We start from the raw sequence: 23,952 nt of genomic DNA on the forward strand, positions 1-23,952 counted from the left end.
ACATAGTTTTCAGTAATTGATCCAATAATACTAAAACACAATGACCACACCTTCAAAATTTCTGCATCTTCTTTTTATATCTTAGTAGGAAGTATTTTGCTATTAGAGCCCTTAAAATCAAGTATTATTCCCTTTGTAGAAACCGTAACAATACCCAAACATGTGACCAGATGTAAAAGAGATGGTGTTATTGCATTCCATAAATACAAACATTGTTATAAAACATCTGTCCTACAGGATAGTTTCATTCAGAGATACTCATCTCTGATATCCTAGCAAACTGTCAAGAAAACAAGGTGTGAACAAAGTCATAACTCAAGGCCTTAATATTTTACAAATGTATGCAAAGTAAAACAAAATGAAACATTTTCACAGATCTGTCGATACAGTGCAAAAATAAAACATTGAATCCAGTAAGAAGCGTTTTTTTTTTCTTACTGATAGCTGTGTGAATTAAGAAGCATCAAGCATATAAATTTGCTTTCATATCTGACAAAGTCAACCAAACGGTCCTTGAGAATATGCCTCAATGTTAGGCCAGCTTATTGCAATAGCTTATTTGCTGGGATATTATTGCCTCTGTTGGAGAATACGAGCATTAGCCATAAGCCCTGCATGTTAGTCACACAGTTCTTACATTGCAGAGAAAAGCAACAGTAGCCAGCCAACATCTCATCATAAACAACTCACGTAACAAAGAGAAGAGTCTACTGGAAAATAGATGTAATTCAGTTAATGACGTTTACACTCTTGATGGTCATCAGACGCATTAATCGCCAAATTTATTGTTATTGTGAATATTTTGCAGCATCAGTGGGATTATGTCTTTGGGTTGCACTAATATAATTCCAGAAATGTTTAAACTCTTTAAAAAATACTATTGTTAATGTTTTTTGATGATTATACGTGCATTAAGATGATTAGACGAATGCATGTGGGGATTGGCAGATGCAGGAAATATCAGCCAAATGCAAACACAAACATACCACAACAACAGCAACAGATTGGCTGCATCCTGTCAGTTCAAGTAACAGGCTTCGGATAGCATCACCTTCATGTTCATACAATGCCGAGCGAAGGTGACGCTTCATCTTTACCACCTCACCTCTAGAATTCAAAAACTAAACAGTAAAAGTGCTTTGGCGATAATTCAAGTCTTTCATTTTCACCACACATACAGGAGAGTAGAAGATGTTGGCTGTTAAGCTGCGCTGTAATCAAAACAATTTGTTTACATTTTAAATCTTCACCGTAGTGACAGGCCCTTTTACCATTCAGTTTCACCAGGCACTAAATTTTTTAATTTTTTTTAATTTTTTTTATTTTTTTATTTCACTTTATTAATCCCCGAGGGGAAATTTCTTCGAAATGATACACAAACATCTCTTATTATTGTTCTTGTTAGCTGACATTCTTCTTAGTTAGAGTGATTATATTGTGCACTTTGTGTTGTAATTGTTTACCTACTGCTATATATTTCTGCATGTCTGTAGGTATGTTTTAGTTATGTCAATCTTTTGCACATTGAGCTTTAAAAAAAACAAAAAACACAATCAATTAAATCCTCACTGAATATTTTGAATGACAATAAATTTCAGATGACTTATTCTGGTAACTAATAGTCGATACAAGTTCTACTTAAATGAGCATTTTAATAGCAGCTATTTGTTATTTTTTTATTGTTCTGGTCACTGAGACTTGTTTATCAACCAAATGAGTTAACATTACTTGAACTGATAAAAAACAGGTTGGCATGACTATTAATATTGGCCAATTTAAATATATTTTCATTGTTAAATTTATGTAAAATAAGAAATAACAGTCTTTACTGAATAGTTTTTGCAGTTTTATCTGGAGTCATTAGAGTGTACTGAGAGGTTTGCATCTAAAGTTAATCACCTGATGGGATTCTGTTAAACTCCTGGTCAGTTTTTTCCTGTTATGATCCAAACACGGTGCTGTAAAAACAGAAATATCACTAGTCAGAAACAGTAACCAGACACCTTACAAAGAGATAATACTGCTCACTGGAGTTGCTTTTAAAATGGAAAATGCTCATTTAAACAAAAGTTGTTAGAACTCAATAATACTCAAGTCATCTTTAAATATTTGCGTGTGCCTAATTTTAGTGACTGGTGAAGCTGATATCACAAATTTTTAACTGTATCTGGCAAGTTTTAAATTTAATGAGTACAAAAACAACTTAACTGACAGCAGGTAAAACCTCGGCGCTAAAATACTGATTATTTACTGTGTTCTGTTTCTAAGCAGTTCCCTCATCCCCCGTTAAAAACTTTCTGCAAGCCGAGTTGTAGCGTCTGTATTGTGCCTCCGCAGTGCAAGGCCGTCTCTTCTCAGCTCGTTATGAAAGGACACATAACAGAGCACAACAGGGCACATATTCACACTCAACCGTCTTTCCAGAACTTTCTATGACAGAGATAACAAAAGCTCTCCGGGGAGCTCTAGAGGCTGTCTTCTGTTCTGCGCTGGGTTTTGTGTGTCCTCCCTCCTCCCCTCTCCGAACCGCCAGCGCGCCTATTTGAGGGAGCTTCAACTGGTACAAGGAAGCAAAATAAGAGGTCGCCCGCCGCCGCTGCTGAGTCCTCCAGCCACCAGGGGACAGCGGGAAGTGAGAAGCAGATGTTAATCAGCATGTGGGAGCAACAGCAATGCCCAGGCGTCATGAAAGACTGCATTAATTTTGTCTTGAAGAACCTTGAGTGGGGAGAAATCTTATTCTAAGAGGTCCTACAGGGAGACATAAACAATATAATTGAGTTAATAATAAAATAATCAAAAAATGTGACTAAAAATAGGGCCTTTAGCACAGCATCACATACCTGATCTGAATCTTCATTGTACTGTGCTTTCCCTGTTTCCATGTAGTGGGTGTCAATGTCATCCACTCCTTCTATTTTGTTAGCTTCAACGTGCTCCCTCATAACAGAGTATCGGTGCACGAGGAACCTGAAAAAAAAAAGAAAAGAAGTGCATGTTTAAAGTCAGAAACAGAACATAAGTGTGTTTGGTGTTTATGGTTGGGAGTGGTGAGATGAAAAAAAAAAGGTTAACTGACCGTCCTCCACACACATATTTCTTAACCAGCCAAACACCTGCTACAGCACTCGTCAGGAGGATCGCTATGACAACCATCACTATGACAGCAGTGTTCGAGGAACTGTTTTCGGTCTGCAGAGACAGAAAGAGACATATCTTAAAATTGAAAGAAAGAAACTGTATTTCTCTGAACGATAAAATTAGGCAAGAGAGGGTATTATTACTGAGAAATATAGTGAAACTGAGATTATCCTGCTAAACACAGAAAAACTATATCAGTATACTGGTATAGGTAATAACAATACTTATATAGCTCAGGTCATCTTGAGTTATCATCCATGTTGACTTGTTATTTCTGCATCAAAAACACAGTGGAAAGGTGGGGAGAAAAAAAAGAACTGCAAAAAGGTTTTTCGACTTGCCCTCTCGAAAAGTAGGCCTATCAACAAAACGTGACATAATGAAAAACAACAAATATAATATTTATAAATAATATATAAACCTCAAGGATGTGATTTCATGTATTAAAGATGAAGAACTGTGACAAACAAAAACAGATCTGTCATTTGGGTTTAGGTTTGGTTACTGTCACACTGCTACAAGAGAACCCATTTTACACCCTCGGTGCTGACCTTGCTGAAGATCAGAGGTTCCCCTGATGGTTTTCTAAGGTGTCCCAATATTCCATTAACCAGATACATGACATACAGATCTACTGTCTTTCTAATCCACCTCGTCTCTTTGTCACAGTGAGCAGAACTGACCAGAAAATTGGGGTGAAGGGCGTTGCTGGTGCACAACCTCCTCAAGTCGGTCTCCTTCCGGTCCGGCTGGAAACCTCCTTCGCACTGGTCTCCGGGAATCTTCCGGTAGCTTAAATGTGAAGAGAAACACGGGGACATGAAAGGACAACTGATCGGCCGACTGCAAATACTTCTCCGTCTTATGTCGTGTATGTGTGAGTGTAACTAAGTTTCATGTTAGCCTGACACCATCTTCAGATTTGTATATTATTCTGGTTAGTGGGAGCTTTGTCATAGTCCTCACCCGCTGGTCTGCAGCTGTTCGGTCGTCCCATTCAAACAGAACTCCAAAGGATGGCTCTTCATCTCCTCCTGCTCCACGCACTCTGAGCTGTTGTCTGGCCGGTAGTACCCAAAGTCACTGCAAGACAAAAGCTGGGTCAGCTGTACACACTTCTACTGCTGCGTGCGAATGTTTGGGCACCCCTGGGCGAACTGTTTGTTTATTAATTCGGAAGATTTAAACACAATATTGCATCAAACACTTGAACAGGAACATTTTTGACTCCACTTGGATGTTTGTAAAAATGGCCTCAAGTCGTTCCTAAGGTTCATGAGAATGTGACAGATGGATGGGACGGACATGAGGACACAGTGATCTTGACCGTTGACCTTTGAACCCTAAAACCTAATCTTTGTTCATGGTTTAGTTCAAGTGAAAATTCGTGCAAAGTTTCAACAAATTCCATCAAACTGTTCTTGAAATATCACATTTACGAGAATAGGACAAATGGATGGACAGACATCCTGAAAACGTGATGTCTCTGGCTGTCTGTCGCTGTCGCTGAATATGGAATGAAGAAGGACTTCATCCACTATAGTTTTTCACTTTCTTACACAGAAATAGATGGAAGTAAAAAGGACATACCAGTGATAATCGTCCACCGTACAGGGACATGGGGACAGCTTCTTGGCGACTGCGTATTCCCGCCCGTTCCAGCAGATTGAATCTTTCCTCAGGCGCAAGAAGGTCTCTTTATAGCCCAGCACACATCCATTATTAGATCCAGTGGGGTCTGCAGAGTGAGCCAGCCACTGCACATAGTCTCCCTCTGTACCTGCACGAGCAACGAACGCACTAAGACAAGGCACGCTCTCCGAAACACGAATGAAACGTCACCGGTGTTCGACCACATACTCACAGTCTCTGGTGTGTATCTTCCTGAAGTCGATCGTGATCACCACCCATTTGCTGAAGTCGTTCCTGTAGCCCCACAGGCTGACGTTCATGGAGCGAGAGCCGGGCTCGCTGTCCATGCCGCTGAAGTGAAGCGGGTCACTGGTGAAGTTATACGTATGCCAGCACTGCCCTTCATCTGTGGAAAACCTGAGGGGTGTACGGAGGCGGCACGGGAAAGAGGCCCAAAAAGAAAAACATGTACAGACGAAGTGACGGGATAAAAAATGAAATTCCACAATAAGAAGAGGGTGATCAGTTATTCTCACTTTATCTGGTTGACCGGTGAGTTGGTGTGCTCCACAGCCACCAGCAGGCCTCCAGAGTCCAGGATAGCGTAGTGATGGGGTCCCCTGAGGGCCAGCAGCCACGAGTAGCCGCCATCGTCAGACACGTACACGTCAGGGGAGAGAGCCGACTCGGCATCTCCAACGCTGCCTGGAGCGAGAACGAGGGGGAAAAGAAACATTTGGTACAACGACTGTGCTGAAAGATCTCTGTGTGTTTGTGTGTTTGTGTGTGTGTGTGTGTGTGTGTGTGTGTGTGTGTGTGTGTGTGTGTGTGTGTGTGTGTGTGTGTGTGTGTGTGTGTGTGTGTGTGTGTGTGTGTGTGTGTGTGTGTGTTTTACCGTGGGCCAGAATGAGGCCGACTGCGCTGGGCTGGGAGAGCGGCAGCATGGGGACATTCATCTTCATGGTGGTGCTGTAGGACGCATGGATGTGAAGTGTGCACTGTGAAGACAGGTCGAAAGCTCAGTCTCCCTTTGACATTATACAAGATTATGGTAAAACAAACACACACAAAAACAGGCATCATTCACATATAAAAAAAAAAATCCAATAAATATTGGTGTTGGTGTGTCTCACTCTGTTGGGTCGGTTGGTGGAGGTGTCGGTGTTACAGTGGCTGTTCTGGGGTCTGCGCAGCGTCTGCCACATTGCTCCTTGGTCGTAGGTGATCACTGTTTCCACCGCACCCTCTGCAAAGAGAACACAATGGAAAGTGCGTAACAATAACTTGAATTAGCATCAGGACCCCAGTGGATACTTTGCATGTTTTAGCGCAAAACACTGCAGACAAACAAGAAACAGCTTCACGATGATAACAAAGCGTTTCATAAGTTTCTAGATTGACGTCCTGCCTTCTCAGCAGCAGATGTTTACAGTTTGTTGTACTGAGGCAAGAACATTAAACACTGCGCGTTGAGTCTCCTTTCTTTTTTAGAGTTAGAGGTATTAGAAGCGATAGTTTGAGTGTGTCTTGAGGGTGCGTTCAGTCTGAGGCTGGAATGTGGACTTCAAACAGCCTCTGCTGTAAAAAAAAAAAAAAAAAAAAAAGCAAACATCATCATCCGCCATCGTGGAGAGAAATTGGAGTGTTTGCTGTTCAGCAGCTGAGTCACTCTCATGTTGGAGTTTTCCACTTGTACATAAACGCACCAGAGAGGGAAAGTCCCTGCTTACAACTGCACTACTGTGAAATAATAATACTGTAACTCGAGGGTTAAAAACTATGTATTTGTAATTTTTTTTCCTAATTAAATGAATGGAAAATAAATAGGAATATAAATCAAACAGTGTGTTAACTCACCCTCTGTGAGTACACTGGTCATATAGACGCCCCTGAGGGAAGTAACAGCGGTGAAGTCAGTGTCACTTCCTGTGGTTGTGTAGAGATGGCGCTCCAGAGACTTGGAGAAGACAGCTCCTCTGTCATCGGACACATAGATGGTTCCCACACCAGAGTCTGCTCCTCACACACACACACACACACACACACACACACACACACACACACACACACACACACACACACACACACACACACACACAGTTGTGTTTTCAACTTTACTCTTCAACATCATCCGTCATTATCAACACTGTCAAAATCGTCAGCATCCGCATCAATCATCACATTCAGCGCCATCGCTGGCTCTTACCTCCGGGGTCGTCCACGTGCATGAAGATCATGTCCTGATTGGCTGCCAGGATGGAGTAAAACTGCTTGTGGTTGACTGTCGGAAGCTGAGCCATGTTCCACAGCTCACCTCCGTCCACTGAGACGTGGATCATACGCTCTGTACCCTACACACACACACACACACACACACACACACACACACACACACACACATTGAGTAAACAAAGAAACATAGCTTGTAAAGTGTTATAAAATAAAGTTAAATGCTATTATTAGAGTTTATTATGCCAGATGAGGGTGCTGCTTTGTTAGGAATAACTACAAAAAAAAAGAAATCTGCAATATCCAGACACCTGTATGACACTGCTGGCAAAGGTTTTCTGCACTCAGCTCCCAAACATATAAAAACAAAAGGTAAATTTGCTACTTTTTAAGATGTGATCTGTATCTGACCTCAAAATCATCAGAAAGTTTTACAACAACAAGCTTTAGGTGACTGGATTTTGCTCGTTTTGTGAGCAGATCTCAACATGAAGATTAATCAGATTTAGCACTGGCAAACTTGGAACTTGTTAGAAAAAGTTAGAGCCACTGTAGGCTCAGACATTTTTCAATCAGACTTCCCAGACACTGCTACTGACTGGAGCTCTTAAACCACACGGTTTCACATGTTTTTTTCATGATTTGTGTGAAGAGATCCTACCAGGTGTACAAATAAATATGTATTGTTAGCATTTATGTCAATGAAGATCCATTAGACACACAACAGGGCCCGACAGACTCACAAAAACAAACACATTCTCTAGTTGCACAATCTTAGAGGCCGTAAAGGCAGAAAAGCAAACATTCAGGCGCATGCACGCACACAGACACACACACACACACACACACACACACACACACACAGACACACACACACACACACACACACACACGCACATACCGTGCCCGTCATGATGGAAGCAAAAACGAATCTTCCTCCAAGTACGAAGGAGTAAACTCTTGTCGCGACTGTCCGGAAACTTCTACCGTAGTCGGCTGTCTTCCTTAATGCCAACATCCCTTTGTCGTCTACCAGGAGAACGGTGAGGTTATTATATGTATGTGAAATATATGTTCATACGTGGCCGATTATGTTACTTACTGCATGATCCGTTGTAGTTTGTTGTAAAGTAGATGCTGTTCTTTGGACCCCTACATGTGAGAAGCAGATGAATCAGAGGGAGGCAGAGATCTAATTGTGCTCACATTCTTTAACGTCTGAAGAACGTCCGACTTCAAACTCTTGGAATTTGTAGAAATCACAGATTATGGTTACGGTTTCTTCAAAGAAACCCTCCCCCCGGGCTGCGCTCCAAGCCCCCTCTGGTTTCGTTTGCTGCCAAAAGGGATGAAGGTTTTCGCACTGCACAGATTCTGCTGGTTCAAGGACTGCGTGCTGAATGAGAATGCCACTGGTGACTCATGATTCACTCTGACAGCGGCCTCAGCTCCCTCGCTAGGCAGTCAATTTAGGCCGAGGCCCTAAATGACAGCTGTGGTCACGCAGGGCTATCACAGTGTTCCCACAATGCAGTGCTATGACAACCGCAGGCTGACACCAACAACCTCATGTGAACTCTGGTGTACGATGCAGGAGAGCGATCCGAACTGTGGTGAGAAAGACAGCTGGAAAAACAACAATGGACAAACACACACACACACACACACACACACACACACACACACACACACACACACACACACACACACACACACACACACACACACACACACACACACACACACACACACACACACACACACACACACACACACACACACACACACACACACACACACACACACACACACACACACACACACACACACTCCTCTTTTACCGAAAGCAAAGATGAACATGTCCGCTGTGGGGAAACAAACATGGACAAAGCTGTTTCACATGTGTCAGTGGTCGGCAGGCACACATGACTGACATATAAACTGTTACTGAGGGTTCATAATCTGATAAATTAGACTGTTCTCTGCCTTTTTTCACAGTCCTACAGTTGTGTTCACTTTATTCCACATTATAACAGAACTGTGGCAAAGTTATGCAACATTTAGAGTCACACAACCGAACCTTTGCTGAAGCCCACCAGCCTGGCTCCACCAGACTGTTGCTTACAGCTTCAGCTTTTTTCATAGTCTGGAAACCCTGTTCGCACTGACGTTCACTCAGCCACTGTGAAGGACGGACCAATCAGAGAGCAGCGGAGGTGTGATGACATTAATGACATATGTTGGTCACTGCCGATTGCCTAAAGGCTGCTCCAGTAGTTTCAAAAGTAATGCAAGGTAGACGCCCATCCGGATGCAACCTATGGAGCGTGGACCGACCTATATATTAACACAGTGAATGTGTCTGGTAACAGCAGGCTAGAAGCTCCCCTCACCACTGCAGTGACCAGTTATCACACTTTATGGGGGACTGCACAGCATTTTTAGCCCTTGTCCCATGTCCCGCACATTGAGACTACGTTTTTCTCAAATCTGGACATGCAGCTGCAACAAAGACATTCCCATTTAAAAACCCAAAGAGGATTGACAGACAGACAGATAAAAAAGTGATTTGCGTTTCTCATATTGTAAAGTTGGAACTGAAACTGTAGTTTCCTTTTTTTCTCACTCTATTTGCTTCGAATGGGAGTTCAGAAAGGAAATGGAAGATATTTTGTTTAAGCCCTCACATGCTAAAGGCCTAATCTGTACCCTGCATAGTACACTGTGTGTTATTATGTCCCAAGTTATCAACATTTTTGACTAACTCTCAGCGTTGGTAACGTGTCCCACATTGTCACACACAAACATATCTTTGCCCAACTTTTGGTTTGTTTGGATTTGGTCACCCGACAAACCACCCCAGTAATTTCCGTCCAGTCTCTTACGTTTGTTTTATGGTAACTGTTACAAAACCTGTCATGTGTGTTTTTGCCATATAATAACACTGACTGATAAAGGGGAAAGTCTCACCATCTGACCAAACACACACCATCGTGAATCTTCCTCCAGGTGGCGCCAAAGTCCTCAGACAGCCACAGGTCCAACTGCAGGGAAAAAAGCTTAGTCAGTAAAACAGGTCTCATTTATTTCTGCTTATTCAGAGATGCCTGATTGAAAATGCAGTAGCCTTGGATAAAAGTCCAGCATCCATCTGAGAGAGGCGGGCAACTCCACTTTTGTTCACCAAAACTCTGAATTCTTGTCAAACTGAATGCTGCTACCGTGATACTGAGCGTCAGCAGTGTGTTGCAATCCCCGGGGTTGTACAGCATCTGAATGAGCGGCTCGAACGGCAAGTTGGCCGAAACAAAAGTCAGGCCGAAGTCCTGCGAGCGAAACAGTCGAAATCCTCCGATCTCTGACACGTCACCAGTCAGGATCACCTGAAAACCAAACAAAGACACGGGATTCAAACTCTCAGTCACATTATTACCTAGTTAATAGACATGAAAATGGATCTGTACCTATTTGTATAATCAATAAAACATGATAAATCCCTGTTTGAAAACAGAGAATCTTCAGGTCCGCCATTTGCTGCCTTTCTCTATTTGAAGTCACTTATATTGTTATATCCTATTTTGGGGATGTCACCAGACAATCCAGGAAATCAAATTGGCATTTATGACTACTTCATCTTTCACACGCAAATATTTTGAAAATGACAGTTATCGGTTGGGTCTGTTTTCCACACAGAGGAGCAGTGAGAAACAAAGTTTGGAAGATGTTTTACTGAGTTAAGACAAAATTGTCATGAGTCCTGCATCTTCCACGTGTAAAATATTAATAAACATAAAAGAGTTGTGTGGGTGATGTAGCCCTAAAAGAAATACTACTTCAGGGTGCTGAAGATATTTCTGATGATATAACAAAATACCAAAAAGGATTGTATTAATAATTTCAAGACAATTTGCAACACAAGAAGTGTTATAGTGAAGTCTCCATCGTGGAGCTGCTTTCAGCCATGTTTGTTGTTGTTGTTTTATGTAAGTTACACTATTACGCTGCATAATGGTATGATGTCATGACGTCAACAGGTCAGAATATAACAGAATATTTTCACCTTCCCCGAGTGGTCTGGACTGATGGCGATGCCGAACTCCGTCTGGATGAAGGTGTGGTTGATCAGGTGGGTCACATCTTTGAACGTCTTCCCATAGTCTTCACTGACACAGAGACAAAGACGCAGTTAGACCCTCAGACAACTGTACAACATGTATGAATCCATTTCCATCCCGTGCAGCTGCCAGCTCCGAGGCATTTCTCACCTCCTGTAGAGGTTCGACTGGCCGAAACGCATCATGAACAACGGCACCTGAAACGTGGTCAACACCAGCAGCACCTGCAAGGAGAAAGAGTTGGAGTGACACAATCATCTAGGATTCTTCTCTTTTTTTTTTCATTCATACTGAAATACTTTCACGCACATAAACGCACTCACCCCTGATCCGTCTCCCACCCAGGCGAGCGACAGTGAACCCATCGTTCGCACCTTGAACATGAACTGAAACGAGAGACAAAAGCAAACACGCATTTTAGAAACATCAGAAATACAGTCACTGAGTTATTCTTCACTACCACGCAGGACTATTTGAAACATTTGGGAGTTTGTTTGCTTTTTTACTGTGTCGGGACACTGACCGCAGAACACACAATAGTGGAGGGTGAAGTCTGAAACACACAAAACAAAACACAACACTGTAGTTTGTGTGTTTCTGTCGCTCGACACATCGGCCGGGGAGGACGGGATGAATTGTCCATAATATCCATTTGAATGCACTCTGCGTGTGTGACCTACATTCCTGTCTGAGGGACAAAGCTGCGACCACAGAACAACACAACCGTTGATGTCCTGAGCACGGCAAGAGCTCACAAGACACACAACATGCTGAACATTAAGGCTGAATGTATTCCATTTACCTGACTGTTCACCTACTTATTAATACACTTCATTTATTAATACAGAATTTAAATTCTAAGTAAAATGAAATCTGGGTGTGACATAATGAGGAGTAGAAAGAGTTGAGACCAGAACCTGAAAGTGCTCTGACTGCAAACACTCCCGTCCATTCAGCCAGAGTGACGTTCAAGTGTTTGGTCTTTTGAGCAACGTCTCTTGAGCAACGCATTTAGCCACAGCTCACATTGTTTGGAGTCTGAGGAAGGTTTCTGCCCTCCTCTCATTAGCTGCAGAGATGTTTACAAGGTGAGCACAGCCCTGGAGAGTCTGCGTGCAGCTCTATAAAGCCACGGAGGATGGCCAGGTCTGCCGTCTGCCTGCTGGAAACTCCTCGTAAACAAGTCCAGTGGAAACTGGCCTGCCTCGGCTGTCCGAGTGCGTGAACATGACTTTCCATCTCTCCTGCATTAATCACTTCACCGCACTCCCCCTGCATCCATCGCTTCTTTCCCATTTTGATCATTTAATTGCTTTTCCTCCCTTCCTTTGCAGTCGTCTGTTCAATCTGATGATCAGTTTAAAAAAGAATTGTTTTTAAAGGCATCATGTGTCCCAAAAAGCATCACACCATGAAACCGCAGTGTTGCTGCTCCCAATCTGTCAAAGGAAACAACTTAATTTGACAGTGTTTTCTCTCTTCTATCTATCTTCACAATAAGCATGATGGCGTCAATGTTAATACATCACACATCTGTTTTTATAATCTCTGAATGAAAAATCATAATGCATGTTCATCCAGTTTTCCTCATATTGCTAACTCACTGCCAGTGATCAGTGTCTTTGTGGGGTAGTGGTAGCTAGACGAGTCGGCAGACGGAGGATTTATCGATTTAAAATGTTCTCAACATATTAAATACAAAGAGAAAGAGAGCTACAAACACTATATATGTCCCGGGACATTTACAACTGTGGCCGTGTTTGAAATGCACTGGTTCCAGTTCTCTTTGATAAAACCACCGTTCCTGAGTGCTCCGTAACGACTGCTGTATTAAGTATGAGCGTGTACATGTGTGTCCCAGAGGATCACTTCTCACTGTGAACGTGGATTGTGATATTGAGTCATTGTATTTCTAGAATGGCCTATGTTTTATCACTGTTGAACTTTACTACCATCTGCTGGATTTTAGGATACATGGCATCTGTCTCGTAATGTTGATTAAAGTAAACAACAACTCATGGATCAGCCCCGGGATTCAGATCCCCTCCAGAACATAGCAGGTTCTTCAGTGGTCCATTCTTCACCAGTCCAATGTGTTTCACTAAAAACTCAGCCGGTAGTTTTTCAGTAATCATGCTGAAAAATAAACAAACAAACAGCCCTGAAAGGATAACCTTGTTGGCAGTGGTCGATATTAGTAACTCTGTACGGCGATGCTTAATTAAAGCGAAGCTTTGCATGCTAACATGCGCAGAATGTCAATGATAACATGCTACAGTTTTTAAGCAGGTGTAATGTTTACCACGCCAGGCTGAGGCAGATGGAAATGTCACGGGTCTTGCAGGATGTTTCTCGTAAACCACAGCATTTTATAAACGGAAATGTCAACCTACAATTTGTGATAAAGGGAAAATGAAATGATCGCCAAAGTTATAATGATTCGTCCTCTGGAGAACATGAACGTCCGTACAACTTTCCATCCATCCAAGAAAATACTGAGGATATTTGAAATAGTTTTACGTGATTAAACATTTGTTGGATGACCGGATTTCGGGGATCCTGATCAAAGATCCATTCAGGCTTTTACATATTGTACAAACTCTACACAACACTGGAGGAAACCCACTTAATCTGGATGCATAGATAGAAAGGGCCCGAGGGGAACCGTTTTCTAGACAACTAAGATGCCGCTTTCAGGCGACCCACAGAAACACGACTTCCTAAAGTTCAGTTTAGTTCAGGGGCGGCACGGTGGTGCAGTGGTTAGCACTGTCACCTCACAGCAAAAAAAGGTTCCGGGTTCGAATCCGGTCCTGGGCCTTTCTGTGTGGAGTTTGCATGTTCTCCCTGTGCTTGCGTGGGTTCTCTCCAGGTTCTCCGGCTTCCTCCCATCATCCAAAAACATGCACCTCAGGTCAGGTTACCTGGCGCCGCGCTAGTGGTGAGAGCCCCCCTGCTGTAGTGAAGAAATTTCCCCTCGGGGATTAATAAAGTGTATAAAATTTAAAAAAAAAAAAATTAAATCTCAGACGTTCCCACTCAGGTCACAACACGTCTCATGTTGTGTCTTCTCTTTGCAAATGTTTCTCCCAGTTGCCTGTACACCTGTGTTAGATTTAACTAGTGGGGTGTTCTCCACATCTGTTCCTCTGAAACCCTGACTAGACGCACGCTGACTCGGCCACAGCTGCAGTTCACTGGCAGCGAAACAAATGCATTATACAGCAGGTCAGCTAGAAGTTGGGTTCGAGTTGAAAAAGTCACGAGGAGTGCAGCGTAAGATCATGTAGATTTAATGCTTGAGGAAGGCGGCACAGGATTACTCCATCCTGCTCTGTGGAGGGAATAACAAAAGGGTGACGAAAGAGAAGAAAAGATTTACAGTAGTCAGCAATCAAAATCAGGAGATAAGTGCTGGACCCAGTTGGACGTGGCCTTGCGAACCAGACATGACCTCATGCAGCGTTGCGAGATGAGTGTAAGGGCTCGAGCTGTGCTCTGAAGAGGATGATCTCACCTCCCCGTGCGGCCCGGCTCTTCACACTCTGCCGTTTAAGGTGCGTCAAGTACGTTCAACTTCCACCACTGAGCAACCATGTTGACACACGGAGACACACACCCGCTGCATGTCCACGCAGACACACACCCACTGCATGTCCACGCAGACACACACCCGCTGCATGTCCACGCAGACACACACCCACTGCATGTCCACGCAGACACACACCCGCTGCATGTCCACGGAGACACACACCCACTGCATGTCCACGCAGACACACACCCGCTGCATGTCCACGCAGACACACACCCACTGCATGTCCACGCAGACACACACCCACTGCATGTCCACGCAGACACACACCCGCTGCATGTCCACGCAGACACACACCCGCTGCATGTCCACGCAGACACACACAGTCGGTGGGTGCGAGCACAGTGAAGTTCTGTCTCTCCGAGCTCGGACGCCGGCACAATGAGGTCCTTATTCGCCCTGCTCAAGGTCTTAACTTTCTGCGTCAGCCATGTTTACACACGCGAAACTTCAGAGGAGGAGGTCAAACACTGCGCGACTCTGATCTAACGCTTGAAGCAGCGCAGACCGAGTCTCTGCTGCAGGGCGAAGCTTTGGGGCCTGGCTGGGATTAATGTCCACAGGAATCTTATTGTTCAAGAAAAACAGAAACGAAGAGAAGCAGAGGACTGAAACTAACCACGCTGATGATTTTTTTTTTAATGGATTTAGTCTATGGTGTTAGATATTGGCATTACATGCTAGCAGCATGGCTCTATACGGATGGCTTTGACCCAGAATATACAAATCTGCATCATTTATGTTTTAATATTGATTGCCATGAAAGTTTGTACAAACATTGAGAACACTCAGCAGATAAATCCTACTCACATTAGTGATCACCAGGCTTTTCCTCTCGTGTCATCATAAGGTTGACATTTTTAGTTTTTAGTGAAATGTTTTGACAAACACTGATTTCCCCGTCAAGATGAATTGTCATCATTTTGTTAAGCGATTATCTTTTTTCTCTACAAAGTTAGATTTTGTCCCAATCTTTGGTTTAGAACTGCAACAATTTAGTAAATTAAAAAGTTAGCTGATCAAAAGAAAATCAATCACCAACTATTTTGATATTTAAGAAATAATTGTTCCAAGTTGTTTTTTAATAAAAAATGTTTTATCTGATTCCAGCTTCTTAAATGTGAATATTTGTTGGTGTATTTAGTTCTCCTTGATAACAAACTGAATATGTTTTGGTTGTGGACTGCTGGGGACAAAATAACACATTCTACCTTGGAAACACTACTTTCTGACATTTTTAAAGACCAAATAGCTCATTGATTATTCAATAAAATAACTGACATGAATCAATACTAAAAATAACTATCAGTTGCAGACATACTTTAACTCATGACAAATAACTGCACACTGAATGGCATTCCCATCACCCTCTAGTTTCCGAAGCCTCAAAGCACAGCTGTAGACTTTCTGATGTTTTATTCAGTAAAAAAATGTATTGAGAAATAACTGAGTATTTTCATGCCTTGTTCAATCTATTATGGTACACAACAGAGAAAAACTGAAAATCCTCACATTTAACCATGAAAGTTTTGATATTTTTGCTGATAAAAAACTTTGCAAGAAATTCCTGATTAATTATCTATAAGCCAGATTTTTTGTAGTTAGTTGATCTCAGTGGACGTCTCTCCCTGAGCATCAACCAACCCATACTTCCCCTAAATCTCTCTCTCCATGTGGAGCATCAACTCGGCTGCTTTTCTTGGTGCTCCAACAGCTGGCGGCGTCCCAGCGACGCTGCTTTCAGCACAACATGTTTTTTCTCTACGTTTTTTCTGGCCAGAGTGGAAAGAGGACGGGACGGTGTCTTAAGGAGGAGAAAAAACAAAACAGCAACAGGGAGCTAGTTTGTAACCTGACAGCTAAATGAATCTCACACAAACCTGCTTAAACAGGGAACATAAGGGGAAAGTCTGACTTCAGCAGAACACATCCTGTGTGTCATCTATTGGGAGTAAAACACCACAAAAAAGAAACTCACAAGTTAAACTGGTCTGCTGACACAAGCGTCGCTGTACACTACTGATCTCAGTGCTCGTACTGCGTCTTGTCTGATGAAGCCCTGCAGGTCTGACAACAGAGAGCTCAGACATCAGTCCACACCGGCGATCAGATCAAGTTTAGACAAAAAAAATAAATCATGGGGAATGTTTGTGAGGGTTAAAGAGGAGGCGGGAGGAGTCTGCTCTCCGAGAGCACGCCTAATCGTTTTCATGCTCAAAAGCCAGCCCAGGTGTTTGAGCCACAGATATGATGTAACAGCCCCTTCTTCAATCATCCCCCCCGCCCTCCTTCCCACACCCACCCACACACACACACACACACACACACACACACACACACACACACACACACACACACACACACACACACACACACACACACACACACACACACACAATAAGAAGACTACCCTGTGGAGCTCTGCGGCGTTTGGACAGAGTTGTTATTCTTGAACATTCCCCTTGACATCAGGGTCATGCTTCCTATTACAACGTGTTCAGCAGCAGTAAAGGAGCACGATTTGTTGTTTGATCTGGTGAAGGATAACGACTGAAAGAGATGAAGGAGAGGAGAAAAAAAGGGGTGATATTTTTTTAATTTTTTTTTAAGGCAGACATTGAAGAATTGGAAACCAGGCAGCCACTCCTTGTTGATCCCACGTATGAGACTGAAAGACGCGACTCAGATGTGATCACCTGTGTTCCCAGCCTGGAAGAACACAACTGAACCGTTACATATGTCTGCGGTTACATTCACACAGCACGGTTAGTCCACCACGGCATCATAAGCCAGAGTCTGATGACCTACATTAATCAGGATCAAATAAAAAAAAACATCTGAAGACATGGGACAATCTAAGTAATTATTTGATAATAACCACTTTTTGAGTTACAAATTGAAAGTTCTCTAGTCGTTGCTATAGTTTCTGTTTATTGTATTGTTGTATGCTGGCCTAAAACTGCAACTATCTGTAAAATTATTGATTTGTAAGCAGAAAATTGATCTGCAACAATTTAGATCCTTAATTAAACATTCTACTTTTTTATTTTAAATCAAAATACTAAACGATTCTTTAGTTTTAGCTTCTCTTGAGGTTTTGTGCTGCTGTTTTCAATAAAATGAACCCTTTATGAAACATGTGGTAGACTAAACAATTGATCGATTAATCAAGAAAGTGATAGAAAAAGAGGGAATGGAAATAAACATTAGTTTCAGCCCTGAGCGAGTCCTGTTGGGCTAAACAGGCCAAACTTCTCTGTAACATTTTGAAGACCAAAATAATGGGGGGGAAAAATGCAGGAGATTTTATTGGGGTTGCAACTAATTGCTGTTCTTGGTTTTGACTATTCTGCCAGTTGTTTGATGGATTCAAAAGTTTATTGATGGAAACTACAAAACTGTGAAAAATCTTAAACTTCTCGTATCACATTCATTTAAGTCCTGAACTCAAATAAACTGAATTATATTTCATGACAAGGAAATCATTCAGCACGTTTGGCACTTTGACAGTTTCAATATTTTGATTATCCAAGTAGCTTTTAGATCGACTGATTGATTAATCAACTAATCGTTTCACCTATTATTGACAGATTTAACAGCAGTTCCCACCTGTCCTCATTCAATTAGAAGATGCTGTCAAATCATACAGCAACATTTATGATGTTGAAGTGGTCAAGTTATCATGATGGTTGCTTGATGTGATATTAAAATGATTGGAAGGGGACTTTATGAGCAGCTCCACGAGGAGTTAATAATGATAATATATATATATATATATATATATAGACGCTTAAACACTTTTCTAAACAGAATAGAAAGTTATTTGCAAAACTAAATAAAGCATCAAAATCCATAACACCGCACTTGCGAGAATGCCTTTGTATAAAAGTAGTGATTTAAAGGATCGCAGTGATATTCAGTGAGTGACCACAGTCAGGCTTGTGCACGAGTCCAGTCCAACATCTGCAGCTGACTGTTTTCACCCTGAGACCGACTGAGTTTAATCTGATTTTTGTGGGATTAAATTCACTTACAGTGTTGGTGTTGTTCAGCAGCGCTGCTTCTGCTCCACTCAGGGCTGTGCATGTCTGTTCATTCAGTCCTGCGCTGCGTCTCGGGAGCTCCGTCCTCGCCAAACTATGTCGCTCCTCATCACTTCCCAACTCCCTCGGCATCCTCCTCAGACCTGACAAGTTTTCTCCGGGCTGCGGAAGTCTGCCCAAAGAACACGAAAACAACCCGAGCGCCACAAAGCAAGATACGGAGATCATGGCTGGACTGCAGACTGAGAAAGTTGGAGCTCTGCAGCAAGAAGAAACTCAATCGTCCCACCAGTTGGCTCCACATGCCGCCCCCGTCCTTCCGCCCCCCTCCATCAACGAAACGCATCTTCAATAACGGCCCATCCACTGCGGCACGGGATTGGTCAGGACCAGAATAACCCGCGCTCTCATTGGGCGACAGGAATCTTCTTCAGATGAATGTCAGGTGTTTTCTGGTGTTACGCTGCCCCCTGGTGGAGAGACGGCGCACAGGCCACAAAACACAAAGACTGGAAAGTATTCTCTGAATTTGCTTAGGATTCAAACAAAATGAAGGAAAACACAACAGACTGCAAAACACGAAAAGGATTAGTTTACTTTTTACTCTGAAACGTACAGCATACTGTATATAGTCTCTTCCTGTTTACGATATTTATGGTCTAGTCTAGTATATTTATTGTATATTCTGTAGATACTGTATAAATATTGTGTATACATTTTTAAACATATAGTGTTTCTGAATTTATTGATAATATGGTAAACAATGACTCATCAAAAAGTATATTCACACGGTGATTGTGAGAACCTTTTTTTCTTTATTCATTTTACTGGGGATTAAACTAAAAGTAGTTACAAGCCACTTTAAGAAACTTGCAATATTAATTTATTAATGTGTTCAGTTGTATTCCTTGTCTGATAACCTCTACTACTGCTGTCAGTTATGGGCTTTAATATATGACGTATTAACTTGATGCATGTTCCCAGTAGTAGCATCTTCTGCTACGCTTTTATACATCAGTTATTAGCTGTCAATAACCATAACTTGCAGAAATAAAGGCAGCGTGTAAACTGTATTGAAGATAAACTGTGACTACATTACACTTTTTTTTGCTCCTGAAATAAGCCCTACGATGCGTGCGACCGGAGAAATAGCTTTGGATAAACACGCGGTTTAGTTTCTGTGTCCTCAAGCTCGTTACTTTGTACTAAACTACATGTATTAACCCCAAATGTACAGCGCAACTTAAAACACAAGAAAAACTCAAAAGAAATTCTGAATAGAACAGTTTAATCATAGTACTGATTCGTAACAAAAACGCCCCCAACCCCCCCCCCCCCCCCCTTTTTTTTTCCTGCCGCTCAGTTGTAGGCGCTGGTCGGACTCATGTACACAGATGTACACACACGGAGAGACAGGAAGTAAATTAGCACACATTGCAAATAGAAACCTGACGTATTCCAAAAAAATTCTGAATGCAGATCGAATGAGCATGTGCTGTTGGAAAGTTGTAGTTGTGTTGTGACATTCGGCCCAGGTGCACCTTCACGTCCTCTCCTCTGCTGCCCAGAACTCAAACCGAGATCAGGTCTTTTCTGCTCTAGATGTCCTTGATCACATCCTCCAGCTCCTCTTTGGAATACATGTGGAAGGTCTTCCCGGGCTCTACTGTCGCAAGCTACACAAGAGACACGGATCAACAACGTCTGCATGAAAGTTTTTAAAACTGCTGTGATGTCAATATAACAGCACTGATGTGGTTTAAAATGGACAATTTCAGTCATAAATCCAACTTTCAATATCTACAAACACTTTGCAGTAACACATTCAAATATTCAAAGAAGGAGCGAACCTCAATGTTGGTGGAGTTGAGCTTCTCCTCCATCACCTGCTTCAGGATAGTGAGAGACGACTTGATGGCGTCTTTTAATGTCATGGACTGTCAGTTCACCACGGAGAGATGGACACACACAAGACACAACTCCTCAATCCTCCTGATTTGCACGTCTCAACTTCAGACAACTTATGTATAGGATGAAAACCAATTCTACAAATATTCAATTCATTAAATCTTATAAAGCAAATGTTCTCTGTAACCCTCAAATTCACAGGTCATTTTTCAGACCGTTAATATACTTCAGATCCATCAACATTTTGAAGTTGTGGCAATTCTTTCCTCTCTTTTCCTGCAGCCGGGGCTGAAGCAGCTGAATGTCAATGTTTGGGAGATTTTCTGGTTTCTCCAAATTGAATATTTGGTTTGAAAATCTATGACAGTGGGGATCAGAAAGTTCCACGACTGATCTAGATACGTGCGAATGGTGCGCAGTACCGCGACGTGCCCGGATCATCATAGGTTTATGAGCAAGTACTGCAAGTTTCGCCGCTTTATCAGAATCAGCAGCTGAGACACACATGCTTTTGTGAGCAGTGTTTCTCCTGCATCAGCGATTTATTACACACGTAAAACTACCAATAATGGAAAATGCTGCTCTGAACTAAACCTGGGACTCATAAGTCTACTGTTATTCAAAACTAATTATGACATACCTTCGATCACTAGTGACTGTACATTTCATTTTAGACAAAAACATTAGAAAACCACTCTTTTTTTTGCATTTTAATACAAAATGCGGGGAAGTTGAGTATAAAGTTGATGAAATTAATAATTTACACGCGGTGTATCCTAGTCCTGCATCCCCGATGACCTGAGGTATGCATCCAGGTGTCAAATATAAATGTGCAGGAGTCAGTACCTTGTGGTAGACCTCCTGCAGAGAGCTCTGTGCTCCCTCAGAAGCGGAGCCAATTGCCCGAGCGTCACACTGCACAAAGGTTCCTGACGGGTCCATGTGGTAGCTGGATTGCACAAAAAAAAAATATTCAGTCTCTCGAGTAAACAAAATGATCAAGTAAACATCTTTAAAACTGTCAAACGTTATATAATTCTATTAACGTACAGCTGAGGTCCTTTTTCATCGACTCCTCCAAACAGAAGCGCTACGCCAAAGGGTCGACTCTGAATAACAGCACCAGGAAAACAAAGCAGACAAATACAGGTCACGTTAGTTTACTTGAACAACCACCTCTGAAAAACTAAACATGGAGGCTGAGCGGCTGACCATGGCACCGGGGTCTGCGTCCTCCTCTCCGAACTGCAGCGCCAGGTTGGAGACAGCCTGAGTCACACTCTCCACCGTCATCGTCTCATTGTAAGTGAACCAGTGGTTCTGAGAAGGAGAACATACAGGTGAACTGAGGATAAATCACTCTCAGCATGGTGCTTACACTGCGCTCAGGGTTCATACCTGTGTTTCCACTCTGGCTTTGTCAATAAGAGTCTTGGCATCAGCTATCAAGCCGCTCATAGCGCAACCTTTGAGGAGGAAGGAAAGAAAATTAGGAAGCTGTGTGTCGTTCGCATGCTGTGGTCAAAAGCAGCGCTGTCAAACTAGGAGATGTGAAGTTGATCCATGTTCTCTGGGGGAACATTAAGAGCCATTACCATGAGAGAGTATTTTACAACTCAGACAAAATTTGTTTTAGTAGAGAAAAAGACACTTCAGTTAAAAAAAAAAACAATCACAGGGCAGAGCTCTGAAGAGAACTTGGTTCATCTTCATGTGGATTTATGGCCAAAATATTACACAGTACAAGCCCCAATTTTCATTCAATTTAAAAGTAAAAAAAACAAACAAACATGCAATGCAAAATGTTACAAATAATCAATGAATCAGTTGACCGCATTACCCAATTCACTCATTATCTAATTCATGATTATGATATCCATCAAATGAAATAAGGATAGCATATGTGAATCAGTGTTAAGATTTGGGATTTAACAAGTCAGTATTTAGCCCAAGACAGCTGACACTCCGTTTATTCATCCACTTACCGATGTGAGTGTCGATCTCCACGATTTTCTCGATGCTGTTGGGCTCCATCAGCGGAGAGGTGATCCTCTTCTCCACAGCCAGACACACACCCTCGGATGTCTGGATGCCGATGGCTGTGGAGCCCAGCTGAGAGGGACAAACCAAAGAGAGCCCGTGAGCTTGTGTGTTCCACACGTGTAACAACACATATATGAATGGTCAGAAACTCAGCGTGTAATACTCACCTTTATAGCCTCAATGGCATATTCAACCTGAAACAATCTTCCTTCAGGAGAGAATGTGTTTACACCTCTGGAAAACAGATTTTAATCATCATTATTGATTTAATAGTGCTGGAAAATAATAGACTATTTGTAACACTGGGTTAAAATACATTTAGTCAAAACTATCCTCTCAGCAAAATGAAGTTTTAATTACAAGGTGTCGATATCGAAAGTGAAAGCAACTTTTTTTTTTTTTTTTTTTTCTGAAGAGTTGATAGTTAGCTGTTTGCTAACTACCGGAACAACAAAGATACAACGAGGCCAAGACAGAAACAGCACTTTCAAACTTCCCTCGGGCACAAAGTCACATAATAATCTGTTTAGACAACTTCACAATACAACGCTGTCGTTAGTAGGATCATCACACTGAGACGTGCTCAATAAATGACAAAGCAGTTTGTGCTGAACCCACCTGTCATATTCCGATCTGGTCAAAAACATCTTTTACCGTTTAACAAAGGACCTGCAAACACAGAGAAATTGTTCACATAAGACTATTGTACTGTAAAAACAAGTCGTAGTAACTATAAAAAGTCAAGTCGAGTCTTTGATTTGAAGTTGGGTTATTAGCAGGCTAGTTAGCTACCGAGCAAGCGTGCTAGCTAACAGGGCTTAGCTAGTTACAGAAAAACTGCACGTAAAATCATCTTACGCGCCTAACACTAATACTCCGTCAATATAATACTGTTTAAGAGAATATACGCGCAAAATGTTGCAACCTTCTTCTAAATAATTGTACTTAAAAGACTAATTTATCGTCAGCCACAAACCCTTGAATGAGTTCGCTTGTTTCAGGGGAAGCGTCTGAGGTGTAACATCTAAACGCGCCGGTTGTCAGCAACTCAGAAACAAAGGTTCCGCGTCTGCAGGGATTTCAGCAAAGCGACTTTTTGTTTTTAACCAGAGGAAATTATACTGCTGCAGAATAACTTGATACTAATATAAAATAAAACGAATCTATTTTTTACTTTTACATAATTTTAGTTTTTAGTATAATGTGGTAAAATCGACGATAAAAAGAAATAGTGAAGAATTAAAAATTG

At 42.1% G+C, this 23,952-nt stretch overlaps 2 protein-coding genes across 3 annotated transcripts; both read right to left on the minus strand.

Annotated features, from left to right (window-relative positions):
* Positions 1–1,372: 1,372 nt before the first annotated feature.
* Positions 1,373–19,032, minus strand: LOC138627796 (sortilin-like). The gene is made up of 20 exons (XM_069710384.1): positions 18,744–19,032; positions 11,441–11,503; positions 11,268–11,341; positions 11,063–11,165; positions 10,224–10,385; positions 9,973–10,046; positions 8,105–8,154; positions 7,904–8,031; positions 6,980–7,124; positions 6,631–6,786; positions 5,907–6,019; positions 5,669–5,771; positions 5,310–5,478; positions 5,006–5,190; positions 4,732–4,921; positions 4,108–4,224; positions 3,825–3,933; positions 3,080–3,192; positions 2,844–2,970; positions 1,373–2,751 (listed from the first exon to the last, which is right to left on the minus strand). Exons 1-20 carry the CDS (start codon positions 18,978–18,980, stop codon positions 2,737–2,739), a joined length of 2,433 nt encoding a protein of 810 aa, XP_069566485.1. The 5' UTR covers positions 18,981–19,032; the 3' UTR covers positions 1,373–2,736.
* A 1,057-nt stretch (positions 19,033–20,089) lies between these two features.
* psma5 (proteasome 20S subunit alpha 5) lies at positions 20,090–23,749 on the minus strand. 2 transcript variants are annotated; one of them, XM_069710396.1, is made up of 10 exons: positions 23,680–23,749; positions 23,322–23,372; positions 22,871–22,937; positions 22,646–22,772; positions 22,059–22,126; positions 21,873–21,980; positions 21,711–21,769; positions 21,507–21,609; positions 20,603–20,689; positions 20,090–20,428 (listed from the first exon to the last, which is right to left on the minus strand). In XM_069710396.1, the coding sequence occupies exons 2-10, from the start codon at positions 23,348–23,350 to the stop codon at positions 20,351–20,353; spliced, it is 726 nt and encodes a 241-aa protein (XP_069566497.1). In that variant the 5' UTR covers positions 23,351–23,372; positions 23,680–23,749; the 3' UTR covers positions 20,090–20,350. The 2 variants fall into 2 exon arrangements, with proteins under 2 accessions (XP_069566497.1, XP_069566505.1); XM_069710404.1 differs by lacking the exon at positions 23,680–23,749 and having other exon boundaries at positions 23,322–23,644.
* Between the last annotated feature and the right edge of the window lie 203 nt (positions 23,750–23,952).

Source organism: Brachyistius frenatus, unplaced genomic scaffold, assembly GCF_029030835.1.
Source record: "Brachyistius frenatus isolate BFR_SWC_R1_liver_20210118 unplaced genomic scaffold, ASM2903083v1 Contig_4, whole genome shotgun sequence".
Taxonomy (NCBI): Eukaryota; Metazoa; Chordata; class Actinopteri; family Embiotocidae; genus Brachyistius; species Brachyistius frenatus.